This window comes from Nuphar pumila, chromosome 6 (genome assembly GCF_984573655.1).
Source record: "Nuphar pumila chromosome 6, dmNupPumi1.hap1.1, whole genome shotgun sequence".
In the NCBI taxonomy this organism is placed as follows: Eukaryota; Viridiplantae; Streptophyta; class Magnoliopsida; order Nymphaeales; family Nymphaeaceae; genus Nuphar; species Nuphar pumila.
This window is the reverse complement of record NC_143254.1, coordinates 10,095,373-10,118,391: the sequence shown is the minus strand read 5'-3', so window position 1 is coordinate 10,118,391 and position 23,019 is coordinate 10,095,373. Positions and strand designations below refer to the sequence as shown.

The 23,019-nt window shown below is 37.5% G+C and overlaps 1 protein-coding gene across 1 annotated transcript; it reads right to left on the bottom strand.

Moving 5' to 3' along the window:
* Positions 1 to 11,589: 11,589 nt before the first annotated feature.
* On the bottom strand, positions 11,590 to 21,529 carry LOC149833911 (pheophytinase, chloroplastic-like). The gene is made up of 7 exons (XM_090011099.1): positions 21,186 to 21,529; positions 20,935 to 21,039; positions 16,540 to 16,678; positions 15,181 to 15,351; positions 14,612 to 14,858; positions 14,319 to 14,410; positions 11,590 to 12,031 (listed from the first exon to the last, which is right to left on the bottom strand). The coding sequence occupies exons 1-7, from the start codon at positions 21,307 to 21,309 to the stop codon at positions 11,758 to 11,760; spliced, it is 1,152 nt and encodes a 383-aa protein (XP_089867225.1). The 5' UTR covers positions 21,310 to 21,529; the 3' UTR covers positions 11,590 to 11,757.
* Positions 21,530 to 23,019: the final 1,490 nt, after the last annotated feature.

The following is a 23,019-nucleotide window of genomic DNA, read 5'->3' as shown; positions in this document are numbered from 1 at the left end:
AAGCTCCTTGTCAAATTCATATGAAGGTTGTTGATCGAATCTTCAAGTATTTGAAAAAGGTGTCAGGACAATGATTATAGTATAAAAAAAATGACAACATAGACATAAAAGGCTTCTCTGATTGAGCAGGTAGCCTGAATCGTAGATCTACTACAGGCTATTGTGTATATGTCGGAGATAATTTAGTATCATGGAAGAGAAAGAAACAAAATGTGTTTTTTAGATCCAGTGTTGAGGCAGAATACAGGGCCATGGCCACCACTACCAGTGAACTCATTTGGGTCAAGAATCTTCTATCTGTGCTCGGGTTCAAAACAAGCTCACCTAAACCAATGTATTGTGATAACCAAATGACTATTCACATTGTAGCTAATCCTGTCTTTCATGAAAGAACTAAGCATATCGAAATTGATTGTCAGGAAAAAAGTTCAATGTGAAGATATTTGTACACCTTACATAAAGAGTATCGACCAAGCTGCAGATGAGCTAACAAAAGGAGTCCCACAAGCTCAACTCAAGGACATGTTAAACAAGTGGGATGTCATGATATTTACACCCCACTTGAGGGGGAGTGATGAAGATAAGGAAAGTCGGCAACCATTGTTTGTTAAGTTTTCTAACTCTCTCTCTCTTCCTGTTGGGAAAAGATTGAATTTTCTCTTTCTTCTCCTAAATATTCTCTTTCGGTTAATTAGTTTTGCTATAACAATTGGGATGTACCTTATATGATTTCATTGAAAGAAAAATAAAAAGAGTTGGAGTGGTTGCCTATTGTGGATGTAGGTCTTAAAGACCGAACCACATAAATCAATGTGTCTGCAAATCATGATAGTTACAAATTGTTGTACCAATAAATCGTGATGCTTGTAACTCGTAGTGCCTATAAATCGTTGTGGTACCTACAAATCGCTATGTACCTATAAATCGTCAAACCAGAAAAACGAGAACCGGTACCGGAGAAGAAACATGTTAACATTTTCAGCAATGAGATAATATCAAGAAATTTCTTCAGAAAAAAAAGATTCATAGGATGGTGTTTTGTGATGCCTATCCCCTGCCTTTATTTTGCCCAGTCGGCACCTTTAATGGTGACCTAAGTACAAGACCCACCATATTATCTCAAATCTCACAAAATCCAGGGAAAATTATTTGATATTTAACCTCCACATCGGAAATAAAAAGCATTCATCATTTCTGAATAGGGGCTGATGGAACACAAAAAAAGAGTAAAATCCAGCCACCATTTAGCACAAGAAATAAGAGCTAAAAGTGATTTTCTACAACCTTCTTGGCGAAATTATCAACGGAAAAAAATCACTTCTTTTTCATTGCCTGTCTGGGGTACAGTCCCCGGTAGGAATCAAACCAGACTGTTCGGGTAAAGAGTGTGGCACCAACCCAGATGCATTAAGCCAAAAACCAAAAGAATGTATATATATATATATATATATATATATAGAGAGAGAGAGAGAGAGAGAGAGAGAGAGCTCTGCAATACCTGGAAGCCACACCCTCCAAAGAAAAGGAGCACAGAATCAGAGAAAGCAAGGGCTTCTTCCCTGCAAGTTCAATTCCCGACAGAACAAGCAACAGATCCACCGCCTCCAAATCCACGGAGACACCAACACACACTGATACACACACACACACACACACACACACACACATATATATATATATATATATATATATATATATATATATATATATATATATATATATAGAGAGAGAGAGAGAGAGAGAGAGAGAGAGGCACCTAGACCTTCTCTTTCACTTTTCCAGTTGCTCACTTCTTTTTCTTTGCTAAATTCTTCTTCTTTTTTTCCATCACACTCCAGAACCATAGTTTCTGTGTTGCTTTTTATCCGGACACCTCGTGGTATTGAAAAGTTCATCCAATTTGGACAATAGTCACAAACCTCGTTATCAGATATTCTACACACAAAATTTTCTCGAGATATTTTCTTTTTTTTTTAAAGAAAATATCTCGACATATTTTCAGAAGATGAGTTTTTCTTTTTCTTTTTTCTGGCTTTGCCTACTTTGTCTTGACAAGGTAAAACTTTGTAAGCTTACCCCTCGTCTCCAAAAAGTTGCCATGCTTAGGCTTGTGCAAGAGATGACACTCATGAGATTTGAACATAGACCACCTACCTAGCAGCCTAGGTCTCATCCCACTAGGCCAAAGCCCTTTGGAGCCGCTAAGCAAACGTTAACTAAGCCATTCCAAAAACAAAAGTTGAAACATAAATGATAAAAGCAAGCGGCTACAGGTAATTACTGAAATGTTAAGTGCATTTTTTGTAATTAATCTATAAGATAGGTGATTTTTTGATAAAATTACTTTTTCAAATTCTTTTTCTTTTAAAGTAGCATGACACCTCATTTTCAGGTGACACTTTCCGGCCTAATTTTTTTTGGGTGACAACTTAGTCAAGTGGTACTTACATGACACCTGATTTTTATTTTTACAGAAGACAACTTACATGCCTTCTGATTTTTTCAGGCGACTCTTACATGACCAAGTTTTTTTATGCGACGACTTATGTAAGTGGTCTGACTAAGATAGCTGCATGTGACAAAAGGGTAAAATCATCAATAAAGTAATTTAAGTGGCTAAATATTTGATATTTTGAGTAGTGAATTACTCATGATTGACATATTTCTCTAGTCTAGGCCAAAAAATAAAACTAGGGATGGCTGGAAAAAATTAATGGCTCAGCCCTGCCTCACCCCGTTTGGACCAGGAATGGAGGACATGAAACGGGGATGAAGGTTAAAATCAAAACCCATATGGGGATGGAGGAGAGGATGGACTTACGAGTTCTCTCGCCCCACTCCATCCTCGATACCCGTTAGTAAAATAATTAAAATACTTTTTGACGGTTCAACCTTCTTTTTTAGGGATGGCAGTAGACCAAAAGGAAATGGAGCCCGGCCCGCCCCGCCTCACACTGTTTGGACCGGGGATAGAGGACATGAAACGGGGATGGCGGTTAAAATCAAAACCCGTGTAAGGATAAAGGCAGAGATGAAAATTAAAATCAAAACCTGTGCAGGGATGGAGGGCAGAATTTTGAGACGAGGTAGGAGTGAAGACCTTGTCCCCTACATCCTCTCCGGTCCACTGCCATCCCTACATAAAACAGTGTTAAGTGCTATCTACATCATAGTTGGGAAAAAAACAGACATACTAGGAAATTTTTTGTAACATCTAAAAACAAACAAAAAGATTCTAAATTTTTCACAAAAGCAAGATTTTTTTGACCATTTTGTTCCACCTTGGCATCCTTGGACCTGTGTGATATTTTAATGAAATATATATTTGATACAATCAATTTCACCTACAATTAACTTAGAAAAACTTTTTTTCAACCTTTTTGGTAAATCTAATTTCATAGAGGCTATCTTTATGTGCATGTTTGTTGCTATGAGGCAAATGATGCTCTTGGAAAATATTTATGTGCATGTTTGTTGCTGATCATAGTAGGGGTATTTATGTCCTAACTGATTTACCTTTTTCGTCCTCTTTTATACCAGTAAGGTTTTGAACCTGCTACCAACCACGCGGAGCCCGTACTTGCTTTATGGATTGTGGTTTGTTTTCCCATCTGAAGACGTCATCCCGATCCGAATAGTCTGACATGTTGAGCTATGATCCTGTCCAGCTAAATTATTGTTGGATCTGGTAAGAAGTTTCCAGTAATGAAACTGGTGAATATATGAATTGGATCTCATTATTTTGATGAAAATCTCGGACCTGATCAAGGTAGGCAGGCTGTAGGGGTCTAAATGGGTTGGATTCACCACCATGGTGGTTACTCATATGGTCAGCTGGGTCTTGTGACAAGCCGAGGGCTGAGGATCAAATTCCACTGGCGCATGGGGTTGCTGTGTATCTCAATAAAAAATCAGCAAGATTCTCTGATTAATCGAAAGAGCAGATCAATCAAGTGATCTGTCAAATCACTTTTAGAAAAGTGATTTGACATCCTCACCGTTCACAATGTACACAAGCCTCATTGTCCTTGTGGGGATGAAGCAATGAACGGTCAAGATGTCGAATCATTTTCTTAAAATCAGTTTGCCACCTTACATTGAATATGATCCAAAATGTGGTTCATAAGAGTGGTGAAACATTTCAAGGGGGCTTGAAATGAAAGCCTTTTACAGCAAAACGATGGGCCCCTTTCATGATGAGACTAAAACAATGTCCCGTAAACATTGGGCTTCATCGAGCAAAACTTGAACAGAACACCATTTTGAGCAGATTTCGCATAAATACTTGAAAGAATATTTAATATTTCACAAGTATCAATGTATAACATTTAACGATGACTAATTATCTATGAATTTCCAAGTTTTTCCCATAATTTCCTGCAAAAAAGAGTAAGTTTCAAATTTTCTTGAGATTTTCTCTTGCCAGGAAAATCCTGAAGATGAGATTTTGTGACTATATTGGCTAAACTCCAATCTCAAAAAACACTCCATGCATGGAGGGTGAAGGGTGAATATAATTTGAGCCTTCAAAACATGGCTCAAGTGCAGCAGCACGCTTTTGGTTTGCAATGTGATTGCACCTGATCCTCATTCCAACGGCCATGATCAGTTCAGCATCCATCATTCTTAAAGATCGAGATCAATTAAATAAAACTGAAACGCTCTTATGGGATATGAAACCATCGATTATCCCATATGCCATCTTTGAGTGCCCAAATAGCTTCACTAAAACACACAAGGTTCTCAAAGTGCAGATGTGCGATCGTTCAAAACTTGAAGTTTTACGCTGACAGTAGGCATGGCAGGCTGAGCCACCGCGATCAGGTCTTGGTACCGGGTGTGGTTTCTTCGGGTTATAAATCCAAAAAAAAAAAGGTCGTCCAAACCAAAAATAAAACGGGTCTTGTAATAATCGTCCCTATCTTATGGTAAACGTTATTTTGCTAAAGGAGGACGGTTTTCATTGGAAGCAGATCAGGTCATGCTGAACATGAGCGTTTTTGCTCATGCCGACATCGTGGCCGTCTATTTGCATTTTGGATGAATGCCACGTGGTGGACAATGATGAAGAAAGGTATCTCTCTCAAGTACATTAGTATAATTAAAGATATGTACGAAGGAGTAGTAACCAATGTCCGCACTTGTGGAGGGGTAACAACCAACTTTCCTATAACGGTTGGGTTACATCAAGGATCTGCATTAAGCCATTTCTTTTTTGCTATAGTGATAGATGAATTTACGAGATCAATTCAAGAAAATGTGTCGTGGTGTATGTTGTTTGCTGATGATATTGTTTTGATTGATGAGTCTAGAACTGGGGTTAATGCTAAGTTAAAATTATGGAGACAGACTTTGGAAGCAAGAGGTTTTACGTTGAGTAAGAGTAAGACAGAATATATGAAATATCGGTTTAGTAAGCAACGAAGTAGTGATGAGAGTGTAGTGAAGGTTGGTGAGCAATAAATAGCGGTGGATGACTGTTTCAAATATTTGGGATCTATCATTCAAAAGAATGAAGAAATTGATGATGATGTAAATCATAAGATTAAGGTTGGGTGGATGAAATGGAAAAGTGCAACTGGAGTGTTGTGCGATCGTAGAATGCCATTGCGGTTGAAGGGAAAGTTTTATAGGACGACAATTAGAACCGCTTTACTATATGGTACGGAATGTTGGGCTACCAAGAGACATCATTTGCAAAAAATGAGTGTAACTGAGATGTGTATGCTTCGATAGATGTGTGAAAATATACTAAAAGATAAGATTCAGAACGAGGAAATATGTAAGAAGGTAGGCGTTGCATCCATTGAAAATAAGATGAGTGAGAATCGTTTACGATGGTTTGGGCATATTCGATGAAGGCCTAATGATGCTCTGGTTAGAAGGGTGGAGAAATGAAAAAATCTATTAGCTAAAAGAGGTCGGAGTAAGCCTAAGAAGACTGGGATGGAGATGATAAGAAAGAATATGAATGCTTTGAACTTCACCAAGGACATGACATTGGATAGAAATGATTGGAGAAGAAGGATTCATGTGGAGGACCCAAAATGATTTTCTTTTTTGTTCATATCGCTGACCCCAATTGTTTGGGATGAAGGCGTTGTTGTTCTTTGTTGTTGTTGTATGAATACCACGTGGTTTTGTTGACTTTTGAGCTTTTTAAAATGCAAATTGGATGACCACGATGTCGGCATGAGCAAAAATGCTCATGTCATGTTTAGTTACATTGGCTAAGAAATGATTAGTGCAGAAGTTGAAAACTTCTTTAGAAAACGCAAACCCAATAAGCAGGAACAATTATGAAAAAACACTTGTGTTTAGGGTTTTATATATATATATATATATAGGCACCTAAGATAAGAAAAATTTATGTTTAGCCCTGTCCCGCCCCATCCCCGATCCTTCTTTAAGGATGGCAGTGAACCGAGGAGAAACGGAGCCCCGCCCTGCCTCGCCTTGTTTGAACCGAAGATGGAAGACATGAAACGGAGTTGGAGGTGAGGATGAAAGTTAAAATCAAGACCCGTGCAGGGATGAAGGGTAGGATTTTGAGACAGGACCGGCCGGGGTGGAGACCTTGTCTCCTGCCCCTGCCCCTGCCCCTGCCCCGTTCCACTGCCACTCCTATCAACCAGTAATTCTAACAATTTTCAAAAAGGTTGTAATCTTAGATATTTAAAACTTCTTAGGGCTAAATATAAATTTGCAACACAAACGCGCCTATAAGTAAAAGTACCTTTTTTTTTCGGACCACACACAGCTCGGGAGCAATTACAGTAATATTGCATATAACTGATCGTCCGTTATAACCCTACCTACACCGCACATCTCACTATAAAACCATGAGATGTGTGAAAGTGTGGCCCACGCACACGCCCCCATCAAGTGAGATGTGCGGTGGTGATAGGATTATAACGCCATATGCAAATATGACAGCAACCCCTTTCCGCCACCTCGCATGTAAGAAGCTACCTTCACTCCTTTGCCGGACACCTTGCATGACAAACAAAACACCACGCGACGAATCCGATCACTGTAACCATAAAAGCAAGCTGCTGTTTTCAATGCAAAACTCTTTCTTCCGGAATAAGAACGACCACGATCTCCAATGTCAGTGCTCTATATAAATTCTTTGAGAATTATAGATGGTTTTCAAGTCACAATCCATCTTCATCTGCTTGACTCAAAAAGTATTGAGCCCATGGGATCTCTAATGTCTGGTTGGGATTCATATGTTCATGATGATCCTAAAGCAGGTAAAAGAAAATTCATATATATAGTCACCATCTTCAAAAGAAAAACCTCCAAACATGGTTTTTCTGCTTTATGATAATGTATTTGTCTTTATGCAGCTATGTATCACAAGAACAGATCCTTCACCAAAGGTGAGATAGAGGCTTACTGGAGATCAAAGAAGAGAACGGAGGAAGACCACCTTAGAGCCATTTCTCCCAGTTCACCAACACAATCTCCGGTGAAGTCCGCACCTTAAAATTTTCTCCATACTGATAATTAAGCTTGTTAGAATCAAGCATTGATATTGAGAGCAAGATCACTAGCTATAACCAACTAACAATAACGGGTTAATTTCAGTGGCAGGACGATTCACCGAAAAAGAGCACAGAGGTTGCCTCCTCACCAAGGTCGCCTACTTTTCTGACAGAGAGATTACGGGAGTTGCTGAACACTGAACCCCTCGATGTCTTGGAGGACCAAAACAACAACAACGGTTGGTAAGTAACCATCAGCTACAAAGTTTGATGAACAGAAAAAAAAACGATCTTTTCTTTTTTTATTGGATTTGAAGACCTGATCATATTGGTCTTAGCCCATTGTATATACGGTTCTGCCCAGAGTTACGGAAAGTTTATTAGTTTCTGAAACTCTATGAGAACCTTATGATTTTCACAAATATATATGTTTCTTATATGCTTTTCTTATATATATTTTTTCATGCTTTCGTTCACTTCTCATGTATTTTTTTTAAATTGGTAACCATCATTGTTAGATTTTCACAAAAAATTTATTCTTTTATTGAAAAATCTTAAAATATAAGAATAGTCAGTTTTATTTTAAGTTTTATTTGCTTAATGTTCGATTCTTATTCAGTTACCATATTACTTTAAATTTCAAAATACCTTACTTCTAGCTTTTGCTTCTCATATCGTTTTCTGTTTTCCCTTTCTAATTTGGCAACCTTAGTTAACACTAATCGAATTATTTAAAATAGAATGGTTTTCATCGTACATTCAATCGTAACCATTCAATCAACGGTTAGATGGTTCAGCTGGATTCAAATGATGGGATCCATTGCCGTCCTGGCAGCCATCAGCAGCAAATTTTGATGAAAAGAAAAAATCTCTCTTTTTTGTTATCTAGATTGGAGACCTGATCGTACTAGTCTTAACCTGCAGTACTTATGATTGCTGTCCTGACAGCATAAAACTCAAAAAGTATTTAATGCCAATGTTGGTCCTTCCCAGAGTTTTTAAACTGATCTGTACCTACTTTGGCCTTTCACATGGGACAGGTGGAGCAGAAGTTACTCGGCGTTCCTGAATGAGCCCCCCGTGATGGCCATGGAGGAACAACCATCTTGCAGCTGCCGTCACGGTATCAAGTCACGCGTGACTCTGCACGGAATCGACAGTCCCAAACGCCCTTGCTTTCTTGGGGATTTTTAATTTACTGTTTTGGTTTTTGTACATATGTTTAGTACGTTTGTTTAGAAATACGTGTGTGTGGTAATATATTTGCTAACGAAAGTTGCGTGCGGACAAGTAGTCTATAACATGCATAATATAACGATGAAGTTAGGGGTGGCAATTTCTGACACGACCCGCCAACCCGACCCGCCAACCCGCCTCTTAGGCGGGTTCGGGTTGGGCTTAAGCCAACCCGTTTAATAAACGGGTCGACCCGTGTAACCCGTTTATTAAACAGGTCGGGTTCGGGTTGGGGGTATGCCAACCCGCCAACCCGTTTAATAAACGGGTTAGGTGGGTGGGTCGACCCGCCAACCCACCAACCCGACCCGCCAACCCGACCTGTCAACCCGCCAACCTGCCTACCTGCCAACCCGATCCATCAACCCGCCAACCCGACCCGCCAACCTGACCCGCGAACCTGAAAACCTGTTTACCCGACCCAACCCATTTATTAAATGGGTTGGCGGGTCGTGTCGGGTTACCCGTTTATTAAACGGGTCGGGTTCGTGTTTGCCACAGCCGACCCGTTTAATAAACGGGTCGGGTTCGGGTTGAGGTATGCTGACACGCCAACCCGCCAACCCGACCCGATTGCCACCCCTAGATGAAGTTGAGTTTTTTGAAATAATATTGGTAGTATCCTGTGTGAGTAAATAAAGAAGCCGTGCAGTTTCTTGGTTCAAAATACAGTCGCACTACTACTTACTAGCGCACAGGTGTGTTCATAGATTTCAGAGGTGGGTCACCTAAGGCAGGATAGTCCTGGGGCTCCACCAGGAGTTTTTCTTACTTCGGCGAGAGTTTCTTGTCATAAAAAAATATACAATCGCACTATGGTATCATATTGTGTGTGTGCACACACGCGCCACGCAGAGAGAGAGAGAGAATCCTGCATATGGTGATTTTGTTTATAACTATATTTAGCTACTTTATAAACAAATTTAGCTAGATAAATAAATTCTGTACACCAAATTTAGCAATGATGATATGCGCACTAACATTATTTACTCATGGTTTAGCTACGTTTGCGGTATCATGTTGTTAAATATATACAAACATTTTGTAGCATTTGCACCAATAGCAGATTTTTTAGCAATGATGATTAATATCATATTTTGCCGGTGCCCATGTTTGTTTCTTGGCATGTGACTTGTCCTTACCGGCCGTTTACTGATTGGTTCTTCCTAACAGTAAGAGGGTGTGGGATGGCTTAAATTTTTTCAAATTTTCCTTCTTTTTTTTGGTTTCTTTTCAGAAACAGACCTTATGGTTATATGGTTCGTTTATTAGGCCAATCAACATTTTGCTTCATTTAATTACAATATGTGAGCAGATTCTAGGCTTAAAAAATCAAAATGTTTTAAGAAATTTCATAATTTTTTTTTTGAGAAGAAAGAATTTTCATAAATTTCATCGATCATAAAATCCCATCTATCGGTTCCTAGAAATAGATCATGTTGAATATATGTGGGTTTGATTTGCAAAACAGGACTTGGTACATCGAAAACTAGCACTATCCATACCGTATGGAGGTAGGAGGAACCAATTCAATCTCCTCCCGGCCCATATATATATATATATATATATATATATATATATATATATATAGAGAGAGAGAGAGAGAGAGAGAGAGAGAGAGAGAGAGAGAGAGAGAGAGAGTCATGTTGGTAACCAGCGTTTTGAACATAATTTTTTTTAAAAATCTTATATACAGGTGTGATCTATATGCTTGATTTTATAGGAAGACTCTTGAATCAGTCCAACTATGACATGCGAGTTAGTTTTTCATGGCTTGAAAATCAATGGTTCAAGATTTTTTTTATATATTTAAGCATCAAAGTATCACATTTATTCATCGAAAAAACATGGTTAAAGTATCGATTCCTAACAAACCATGCCAAACACCTGTAGTTCAACTTTGCAAAGCAAAGCCACCCAAAATGCCACGTTCATACCAAGTTAATACACAGTGTGGTTTGCGGCAACCAATTTCTCATATATATATATATATATATATATATATATATATATATATATATATATATATATATATATATATATATATATATGAAAACTAAAGTATGAACTAGGTATTTCTGACGCTTTTTTTTGCAAAATTGACCCTACTGATGCATTATGCATGGTTCATTTGCTAGGAATTGACTGCTGGATCAATCTTTCAAAAAAAAAAGAATGCTTGAATTTTTATGAAAATTATAAGCCATCAATTTTTAAGTCTTAAAAAATCCTGTTTATGCATTTCCATCGGATAACTCAAGAGTAGATCATTTTAAAACCAAGCATGTAGATCACATCCATACAATTAGCTTTAAGAAAAAATACAAAGGGGCCCATATAAATTCTGGTTCACAGTGTAGTTCTTGTATATATATCTATATCTATATCTATATCTATATATATATAGATAGATAGAGAGAGAGATGGGGGATAGTCCTCTTAAAAATATGTAAAATATATTTTTTGGCAAATTTGACCACATGGATGTGATATCCATGGTTGCAAACATGATTTGAACCTTGAATCAATTTTTTTTTATAGCTAGGATTTTACAAGGATTCAAAAATCAATGGTTTTGAAATTTCTGAAATTTTCTATGTTATAAAATCTTACCTACAAATTAAAAAAGTTTGATTCAAGAGTCTATTCATAATGTTTTCAACCACGAATTATCTTTTTTAAGTCATATGCATTCTATGACCATGGATTTTTGAATCACAAAAAAAACTGCATATACATCAGAGAACCATATACAATATGGCACCAAAACCACCTTTAGTAAAATATTCAGAGATTATCCCTTTCTAATAAATTCATGAAAACAATGTTTGATACAATGTAAACCATGGAAAGAAGTGCAACATTCCCAACCAAACAAAGGCTGTTTTAATTTTGATGATCATAATTACATTGAAAGAATACAGTATTTGGTGTAATTAAAACAATTAATACAATTAACTAAATCAGCTACCCGTATGAGATAAGGATCCACAGGGTGCCCACAATGTATCTGTGTACAAAATAATATGGTTCAAAGAGTTTGAGGGGGCATGTCTACTTTCAATGATGATAACCAATTGAGCAGAGCTTTGTTTACCAGGTCAGGAACCTCATCATGTGGGCAGTGTCCAGCAGGCAAGCTTACCAGCGATGCATTTGGATAGAACTCTATGATCCTATTAGCCTTTGTGGGATCGACCCAAGGGTCTAACTCCCCCCACAGTAGCAGAATTGGACATGAGAGTTTAGACAAGACCGCATCAAGAGTATATGTCGTTTGGTTCATCAAGAATCGAGTCATTAACCTACAAAACAGCAATTATATTCATTTCACATTTGTTAGATACTTCACATTCAGCGGTCAAGTTACAGAATTATGCAACTGTATATCCTAAACAAGAAGTAAAAGAAGCACAAAGAATTTTGTGAAGAATGTATCCCAGCAAAAACAAAAGTGAGAAAATTTGAAAGAGAATGATTAGAGGGATGGAAGTGGACCGGGGGGAAACGGGGCTCCACCCCGCCTCGCCCCGTTTGGACCAGGGATGGAGGCGGGAATGGACTTATGCTTTTCCCCACCCCACCCCGTCCCCAATCCTTCTTTAAGGATGGCAATGGACCAAGGGAAAATGGTCTCTCCCTCACCTCGTCCAGTTTGGACCAGGGATGGAGGTTAAAATCAAAACCCATGCGGTAATGGAGGGCAGGATTTTGAGGCGGGGTGGGGTGGAGATCTTGTCCCCCGCCCCTGCCCCGGTCCACTACCATATCTAAGAATGATAACATAGGAAATGTAGGCCCTGTTTGGCTGTGTTTTTACTTATTGTTTATAAACATAAATAAAAGCATGTTTTAGAAATAAGAATTTTATTTTTATCTATAAGTTAGTCAGTATCTAGATCACAAACTATTTAAACTATGATATAGGAGAAAGAAAGATAGGTAGTGGGTGGGGGAGGATGAAGGCAGAAGTGGTATAGAGGATGGAAATTGGAAAGGCAAGGGGTATCGGCAGTGGTGGTTTTGGCATTGAAGGGATGGCAGGGATGCTGGGGGTGGTTTTTGTGTTGAAAAAGGGTGGTGACGACCGCAGTAGTAATAGTAGTTTGTGTTGAAGAAGGGCTGGTGGTGGTGGCCGTGGTTTTGGTGTTGAAAAAGAGGGTGAGGCAACAGTGGTGGTGATGATGCTGGCCTTGATGTAATAAGGTTAAGAGGTGGTGGTGGTGGTGATGATGATGATGGTGACGAAGGGACGGTGGTGGTGTAGCCATGGTGGTGAAGGGGTGGTTGTAAAGGTACTGGAATGGGATAAAGAGAAATATAATAATAATAATAATAATAATAGATCCTTCCCTGTCTAAAAAAAAGGTTGGGTCTATATCTACTCAAAAACTTGTTTAATAAAAAAATAGAACCGCCAAACACGAAAACAATTATTTAAAAAGTAAATACAATAGAAAAAGTCGATGGGGTAGGGTCTGATGGTAAAGAAAATATTATCCATTTTCCTTTGCAGGTTTAGTTTGTCAAGTGAAAGGTGATTGAAACTAATTAGGAGAAAAAACATAAAGCAACTCAGTCACTAGCCAAAACGCAAGATTATCCCCATGAAACGACCCTATGCAGATGCTGTGACCATGTGGCACAAATCATGAATATGGCGTAACTACAAGATCACCAAACGAAAAAAATCAAGTGGTTCAAACTCTCATAACTACAAAAAGATTTTGCAAGTGGACAAGATTCATGTGACTCAGAAAACCCCTTTAGTGTAAAAATCCCATGTTTGATGGATGAGGTTTTACAATGATAAAATACTCTAAATATGTACTAGCTGATTCCTATTTAAATGTTGCTAACGCTCTTCTCAGCAAGTAAGCTCAGACACACTTTTAGTGGGAAGTGGCTGAGCCCAATCAAACAATATAGGCATGGCAATTGATTGCAACCATATTTAGGTCATCTAGCTGCATTTGGAAGATGCAATAGCTGGAATGACTATCATAGTGCAAAACTTACTCCCAGATGGGGTTGTATGCACAACTCTTAAAATTGATAGCCACATATTTGTTACAGCAACGTGCCCTTTTGATAACCATCTTAGGAAAAATATTCATAATCTCTTAGAATGGTAAGTTGAACAAAAACTTTATGCATCTTCCAAAAAAAGTAAAAATGAGTTTACTATTTACCAAACTGGAGGAACTTAAATCATATTCAGTAAAAACAAGATCCACTGTCAGGTCGTTCAGTCTACCCATCTAAATAGCTAAATTTTTTCTGAATAGTTCCACCCAATTGTGAATGGGTTCTTAACCTAAATTTTTAAACTGATACTCCCATCATAACAATAAAGAAGGTGAAACACAGCCAAATGTCTATAAAGCTTGCAGCACAGCAGCTGAGGAAAATAGAAACTAGCTGGTAACTTGGACCTGTTAAGTTTTTCGTACTCCTAATCCTAGAAAGATGCATCCTGTTGGTTTCCTAACGCAGACTATACAAATAAATCTTCATGCTTACACCTTAAGAATGCGAACACTAAAAGGATCTAGTTCATAATTCATGTGGTCATTTCCAATCTACACGTACCTGTAATAAACTTCACCTGCATTCGGATCTGTAGTTGGCATAATGATTGATTCAACAAGATAGTCATCCACATTGCTACTATTTGGGTACACCTGCATTGGAAGAAAAGAAAGCTTCTAATGTCATAGAAAGACAAATTTTACTATAAATAAATAAATACGTCTAAAAAAACCACTATAATGACAAGAAACTGCGCCTTTAAATAGCCAAGAATTAGAACAATCAAGAAGTTATTAAAGTCAGCAATTATGGTTAGCAGAAATCTTTTAGGCACACATAGAAAGATGTCATACACTGTTCAAGACAGATCGGATTCGTGAAGGTTGCTTTGATTGCCAAAATACAACCCTAAGGATAAGACGCTGAATGACCTCTTTCAATGGTTTCAACACAAACTTCTCTATTGGAGATTCCTCATCATCATCATTTCTTATTTCTTTATTACCATTTCCAAACTGTCCAGCAGAATTCAGTAATACAACTCCACGAACTTGCTCAGGAACCAGTGCTGTTGTCAGCAATGTTGTAAAGCCCCCGAGGCTGAAATTTTTCAAATAATTGGGAAATAGTTAGAGGGCGCAACATTTACGACAATACAAACAATAGATTAACTCAGAGTCTCAAGTAAATTGTAAAATAGCCATACGACACAATATCTATAACATTACAAACAGTAAATTACCTCAAATATAAAAATTGAAAATGTAAAATAGCAAATGCCAAAAACATGTTTGTAGAAGAAAACGTCTGTAGCTCTGTACTTTATTAATTCTTGGTTTTTTCATGTGGATACTATTTTCATACTCAAAAGAAGCTAAGCTACTAGAACTATCTGGTGGAGAACGAATAGGGGATGAGATACCTGTTTCCAACTAAGACTGATGGTGCTTTCACAACTTCCCTTAAAAAATCAGCTACCTGGTCACTCCATATAGCGGCATCATACTCGATCACTGCTTTATCACTCCATCCAAATCCAAGTAAATCAACTGCATAGACCCTATGTGTTTTTGACAGTTCTGGTATATTGTATCTGTTCCATGAGTATCAAAACAGTTTTATTTGTTACAACCAAAAACCATGTGCAAAAGAAACTTCAAAAAGAAAAATCGCACTTCAATAAGATAGGACTTATGAAGTTGTGACACATCCAGTGACCTCATATTCTAATCAAATTGCAAAGGGTCCCAAAAAAAAGAATTAAAAATAAAAAGATATAAGCATGCAAGTGCTTGTGACACTCATGCATGCTTTCATGTTAATATGTCAACATGTGCATGTGCTACTATATATCTGGCATATGACCATGATAGCTTAGAAAAATGCCTGGATTATGGTCGTCTAGAATGCAGTATTACTCATAATGGAAGAAAAATAAGCAATTTGATTTTTAACAAGTAAAATGGCCCACGCATTGCTAAAAAATAGGAACTATAAATATGAACATAACATGACAAACAATGCAATAATGGACTATACATTGTTAATTAAAGCATCCATGCAACACAATGGATGAAAAGGAGAAAATACAGGACACATGTTTGTGCAAGTGTTGATGGTATACTATTACAACAATGCAAATACAATTTAATTGTATAGTTTTCGTTTTCCAAAGTCTAAAAAACGGGTTAATATTTGGTGCTACTGAAGGCACAAAACTATTGAGCTGGAAATCATAAGTTAAATTTCTATCGACTCAAACTGACCACATAGATGTGTTCCGCATGGTTTGTTTGCTAAGGATCAAACCTTGGATCGTGTTATTTCGATCTAAAAATATGATCTTTTGAGTTGTGAAATTTTAATGCATTGTGGGCCATTGATTTTTGCAGCACTTTAAAAAACCTGCTTACACGTCACAATCACATGATTCAAAACTCATTATCTACTAAACAAACCTTGTAGATCACATCCATAAGGTCTGATCTAAAAAGAAAAGAAAATCTAAAGAATATGAAAAGAAGGTGATTTATACTCAATAGTTCCGTGCCTTAAGTGGCAGGAAATATGAACCCTTAAAAGGCACTAAAATTGAACCATAATTTCCAAAAGGAAACATTAAGAACGGACAGATCTTTTCCTGTTTCCTCTATCAAACTTATCACTTTAATACAATAAATTTCTGCGACTATCATAAACATGAGAACTGACAATGAAATGGCCTTTGCATGAATGGATAAACATAGCAACCAAGAAATACTACGAAAGATAAATAACAGACCTCCAATGAAATGCTGAAGCACCAAATCCATGAATAAGAACAATTGGATCCCCTTCGCCTTGTTCTACGTAGTGCACTTTATGACCACGCCATGTCCAATAATTATAGCCTTCGGACCTGAAAGGCAATCTCTCCATCCCTACAACAGAATTTTGAAAGAAAATCACAAAAATCTCATTTGATCCCAAACAAAGATACCCCTATCAAGACATTGGAAGCCTCAGGCAAAAATCCTCCAATAATGCTTTTGACAAAGGGAAGAGTATCTATCTGGGTTTGTCCCACTGTTGCCAATGCGAGAACCAAAAGCAGAAATGAATACAGGATCAGAATCAGAGAGCAGTCAATTCAAATCCTTAGAGGATCGGGAAAGCAGGAAATTGAAATTAATAAACTTTGGACACTGAACATTAAAATAATAAAAGGATTATTTTGTGGAATAATTTATACATTTTATCACAAATAACATGAACATAAGAAACTTCAACTAAGCCTAACACAAGTGACTACTACATGATACTTTTGAACTATATATATATACTTGTGAAATGATATCTAATGTTAAATGTAAAGTAAAATGCCATGTAATCAGGATTCCAGTGACTGGGAATCAGGCCCATGTTACCGCTTCCACTTCCCACTTCTTAGGAATTGGGATTCCTTCTTTAAGTGCTCTCAGTAACTATGGCTTGTCCATCCTAATATCAGTGGCCCGACCTCGAGTCCTCTTTTGCATAGTCATGGATTTTGATTTATGGAGGTCTACTTTTTAGCTTAAGTTCTAGGTATTAGAGCTTTTGGCTCTTCAATTAATTAAGGTGAGAGAGAGCTTTTAGCTCTTTTATTGTTTTTTTTACTATGCTTTTGGGGTTTATGTGCTCGTGCCCACAAAATTTTTGTGGAATATACTGAGAAATTCATATGACGGGGGAAGTTTTTTGCATCTTTTGGTTTCCCCTCTAACATATGTAACATTTAGTCCAAAAGAGTATCTTCAATAAAAGGTTTATCTATAAACTTGGATTCGTGCTTGATGCACTATCCAATAGGATGCTTTGAATCATCAACAACAAACAACAACAACAACAACTACGCCTTCATCCCAAAACAATTGGGGTCAGCGATATGAACCAAAAAAGAAATTCATTTTGGGTCTTCCACATGAATCATTTTCCTCCAATCATTTCTATCCAACGCCATGTCCTCGGTGAGGTTCAAAGCATTCATATCCTTTCCTATCATCTCCATCCAAGTCTTCCTAGGCCTACCCCGACCTCTTTTAACTAATATATTTTCCCATTTCTCCAACCTTCTAACTGGAGCACCATTAGGCCTTCGCCGAATATGTCCAAACCACCGTAAACGATTCTCTCGCATCTTATTTTCAATGGGTGCAACACCTACCTTCTTACGTATCTCTTCGTTCCGAATCTTATCTTTTATTGTATTTCCACACATCCATCTAAGCATCCGCATCTCAGCTACACTCATTTTTTGAATATGATGTCTCTTCGCAGCCCAACATTCCGTACCATATAGTAAAGCGGGTCTAATAGTCGTCCTATAAAACTTTCCCTTCAACCGCAATGGCATTCTACGATCGCACAGCACTCCAGTAGCACTTTTCCATTTCATCCACCCAACCTTTATCCTATGATTTACATCTCCATCAATTTCTCCATACTTTTGAATGATGGATCCCAAATATTTGAAATAATCATTCACCGGTATATCTTGCTCACCAAGCTTCACTACACTCCCATCCCTACTTCGTTGCTTACTAAACCGACATTCCATATATTCAGTCTTACTCTTACTCAACTTAAAACCTCTAGCTTCCAATGTCTGTCTCCATAATCCTAACTTAGCATTAACCCCAGCTCTAGACTCATCAATCAAAACAATATCATCAGCAAACAACATACACCACGGTACATTTTCTTGAATTGATCTCGTAAGCTCATCCATCACTATCGCAAATAGGAAAGGGCTTAAAGCAGATCCTTGATGTAACCCAACCGTTATCGGAAAATTGGTTGTCACCCCTCCACAAGTGCGGACATTGGTTACTACTCCTTCATACATATCTTTAATTATACTAATGTACTTGAGAGAAACACCTTTCTTCATCATTGTCCACCAGAGAACGTCCCTAGGTACTCTATCGTATGCCTTCTCTAAATCAATAAAAACCATATGCAAATCTTTGTTCCTCTCTCTATATCTTTCAATAAGTTGTCTAAGAAGATGTATAGCTTCCATAGTTGATCTTCCAGGTATAAAACCAAATTGATTCTCCGATATCATGACAACCTTCCTCAACCTAGACTCAATCACCCTCTCCCAAAGTTTCATAGTATGACTCATGAGTTTTATACCACGATAGTTTGTGCAATCTTGTATATCACCCTTATTCTTATATAAAGGCACCAAAGTACTCTTCCTCCACTCATTAGGCATCTTATTTGTTCGCCAAATCAAGTTAAAAAGATTTGTCAACCATTCTAAACCTTTCTCTCCCAAGCATTTCCAAGCCTCGATAGGTATACCATCTGGGCCAACTGCCCTTCTTGATTTCATTTTCTTCAAAGCCTCTGCAATTTCTTTCTTTTGAATCTTGCGCATGAAGTCACGATTTATCTCATGAAAAGGAATGGAGAAGTCTCCAAGATCTTGAGCATGACTATCATTAAATAGCTTATCAAAATAATCTTTCCATCTCTCCTTAATCTCCTCATCTTTGACTAAAACCCTTTGCGTTTCATCTTTGATACATCTAACCATACCCAAATCCTTCGATTTCCTATCTCTCATCTTTGCAAGCCTATAAATATCCTTCTCGCCTTCTTTGGTATCCAACTTGTCATAAACCTCCTTATATACCTTAGCCCTCGCGTTTCGAACAACTTTTTTAGCTTCCTTCTTTGCTATCATATACTTCTCCAAATTCTCATTATCACGACTCTTACTTAGATTTCTATAACACTCTCTTTTAACCTTAATAGCTAATTTGACATCCTCGTTCCACCATGATGTATCCTTACCTAGTGGTGCACCGCCTTTAGACTCACCCAATACCTCCTTAGCTACTTTTCTCATACCACCCGCTATCTTATTCCACATTGATTCTGAATCCTCCTCGAGACACCAATCAACTTCCTTAACTACCTGCTCTACAAACATTCCTTGTTTAGCTCCTTTCAGTGCCCACCACTTAATTCTAGGATCTATCCTATGTCTATCCCTTTTGCGGCATTGTCTAATTCTAAGATCTAAAATTAAGACTCTATGTTGTGTAGCTACACTTTCTCCTGGTATAACCTTACAATCGATGCAACAACCCCTATCTCTCTTTCTAAGTAGGAAAAAATCTATCTGACTCGTATTAACCCCACTTTTAAATGTTACTAGGTGAGACTCCCTCTTCCTAAACCAAGTGTTTGCTAAGATCATATCATAGGACAAACAAAAATCTAAAATCCTTTCTCCACTTTCATTTCTTTCTCCTATACCATATCCTCCATGGATATTCTCAAATCCCTCCCTACTAATGCCTACATGTCCATTAAGGTCACCGCCGATGAAAAGCTTTTCTCCATAAGATGTCTCTTGTACTACTCCATCTAAATCTTCCCAAAATTGATGCTTAATGGAATCATCTAAACCTACTTGAGGTGCATAAACACTAATAATATTAATAATATCCGTACCTAATACTAATTTAATAAGTAAAATTCTATCACCCTTCCTACGGACCTCAACTACATTATCTATAAACTGACGACTCATAACAATCCCTACTCCATTCCTATTCCTATTTATTCCTGTATACCAAATCTTATATCCCCAAGGTTCTATCACTTTAGCTTTCTCACCTACCCATTTGGTCTCTTGAAGACATAAAATATCAATCTTTCTCCTACACATAACATCTACTAACTCTACCAACTTACCAGTTAAAGACCCTATGCTTTGAATCATCAATTAGCATAAAATAGGCATTTACATTTGGGTTCTAATTGGAGACGCGCAGAATACACTTGCAAAACCAACAGGAAATATTTCACGAACTTGTGACAAGCATACCATATTTCTCTGTTACAGCAGGAAAAGCGAGGCTTCTTCAAACTCCAGAAGACCAAACAATTGGGCAATGCTAACTCAATGGCAGGGCCAAACACTCATCGCTATCTCTACCTACAGACGTTCGGCGCATGAAAACGTAGTTTCAAATGGATGGGAATTACTCCCTGGATGCCGCAAGTGCAAAACCACATGACCAAACTATAGAATTTTGAGGAACTGAAAAAAGAAATCTAACCAAACCAACAGATTGGATTCCACAACACCCTAAAAGAAATCGAAAAGAAGAAAGGCAAAGTCGGGAACTCCCACCTTGAGCAGGAGCTTCCTCCGTCAAAGCGGCAGATGCTGAAACCGCGGCGATCTTAAGCCCCTCGGAGATGAAACCCCTTCTCAACACTCTACATTGCTTAATCCCTGAAACCATGAAATCCCCAACTCATTACTCAAACCAAAAATCTAAAAACTTGCAACAAATGAAGCAGTTCACGAACAAAAAAACACGCCATTCTAGAGAAGCAGAAAGAAACAAAGAAAGAGGAGGAAGAGGGCAGGTGGGAAACCGGGAGGGAGTCGGACGCTGCAACATATCCGATGGGGTTGACGGAAGGAAACCAACTCCTCCGATCTCGGAGACGACGAGAGAGACAAAGAAGACGACGTGGAGACCCTGAGAGCGAGATCCATGGTGAGAGTTTACGGGGAGCGGATCGCCAAGTTGTTGGGCATCGTCTCTGAAGGAAAGGAACGTAGAAGAAGAAGAGATGCTCTCATCATCGAAAGGGAGGTGAGTGACTACAATAGAAGGATGTGTGGCAACTTGTGAACCAGAGGAATCGGCAACCTTCTGATTTTTGTTCTCTTTCTCGGGAAGCCAAAGAAAACGAATGGTAGTCTTTTTTCCCCATTTGCTCTCGGAAGCTGTGTATAGTGTGTGTATAGTGTATACAATTCACTGCGCCCCTTTTCTCAGTCTTCCCGTTTCTGTGGTGTATGATATAACTATACAAAAATAATAATACTAATAATAATAATATAAAAAAACACCTAGAACGGCAGAAAGCAGGTTTATTGTTGAATTTTTGCATTTTCCTATTTTCTACTGGTAAAAAATAAGAAATTAATAAACTAAAATATTTAAAAATAAAATCATGTATTTGCCTACTGGCTACTGTATGTACAATCCAGTCTAGAAATAAGAGGTTTGGAGTTTGTATCCACTCAATCTGACCTCATAAAGGTATCCTACGATGGCTTGTTCGTTAAGAATGCACTTTGAATCATCTTTTTTTTTAATGTTAGAATATGATTTTCTGAGATGTAAAATTTCAGTACTTACATGGTGAGCTGTTGAGTTTTTAAGCCTTTGAAAAACCAACTTACATGTCATAAAAACATCTAGGAGAACTTCTTTTCTACTAAGAAAATTGTATAGATCACATTTAGAAGGTTTGGTCTTAAAAAAGGTTTAAAAAATCTGAAAAAAAGTGTTTTCTGCTAGATTTCATGTACAAATGACTGTAGTAAAATCTTATCTTTAAAATGTTTGCCCACTCAAGGAAAACCTCTCTTCTTTGAATTACCACTTTTGAGGGAAAGTGTTTTCTCAAAAAAGAAGGCATCGACCATTTTGACAGGAAAGTAGCTTTTTAGCATTTATTACGTGGGTCCTATCTTATATTTCTGATAGACACCTTTTATAGGAGAGAAGCCCTATTTCCTATGGAAAAAAAAACCCTCTTTTATAAAAAGGCACATACAACAAACGCCACCTTAAAAAAAAGAAAATAAAAACAAAACAAGTTCAAAATAACGAAGACTTTTTTCAAAATTTTCAAAAAAACGCACCTAAAGTTTATAAAACTGTAGTATCTTGACATTTTCTTTTTGTGGTGTTTAGCTGCTGAGAACGTTGAGGTATACAGTAGAAGGGTTGAGCGATACTATGTCAAGTATGCCATTAAGAGGTGTTTCCAAGTCAATGAATAAGACCTGGATTGAAGAGGATTATGCACTAAATTCATCATGAGATGTGGATCTTGGTGGATGGAACTATGAACTCACTGTCATAGGGACAAATCTCGCAAGATTTATGAAAATCTCGTGAAAATATTGCGAGAAATTACTCAAAAGTTAAAATCAGTAATTTATGGCAAGTTTTGATTCAAAAGCATAAATATTGCATTTTAAACGTGATGTTTATGTTTTTATCGGCTATTTATCATGGAAAAACCGTGTGGTATTTATTTTAAAATATTTTTTTATATTATATCATACAAAATTATTTTTATATATTTACTTTATTTTTTATTGTCAAGATTTTACCAAAAATGTGAGATTTAAAAAAAATCAATTTGCTGCCGATATTTTGCCATTTTTTAAACTTTTGTCACTATG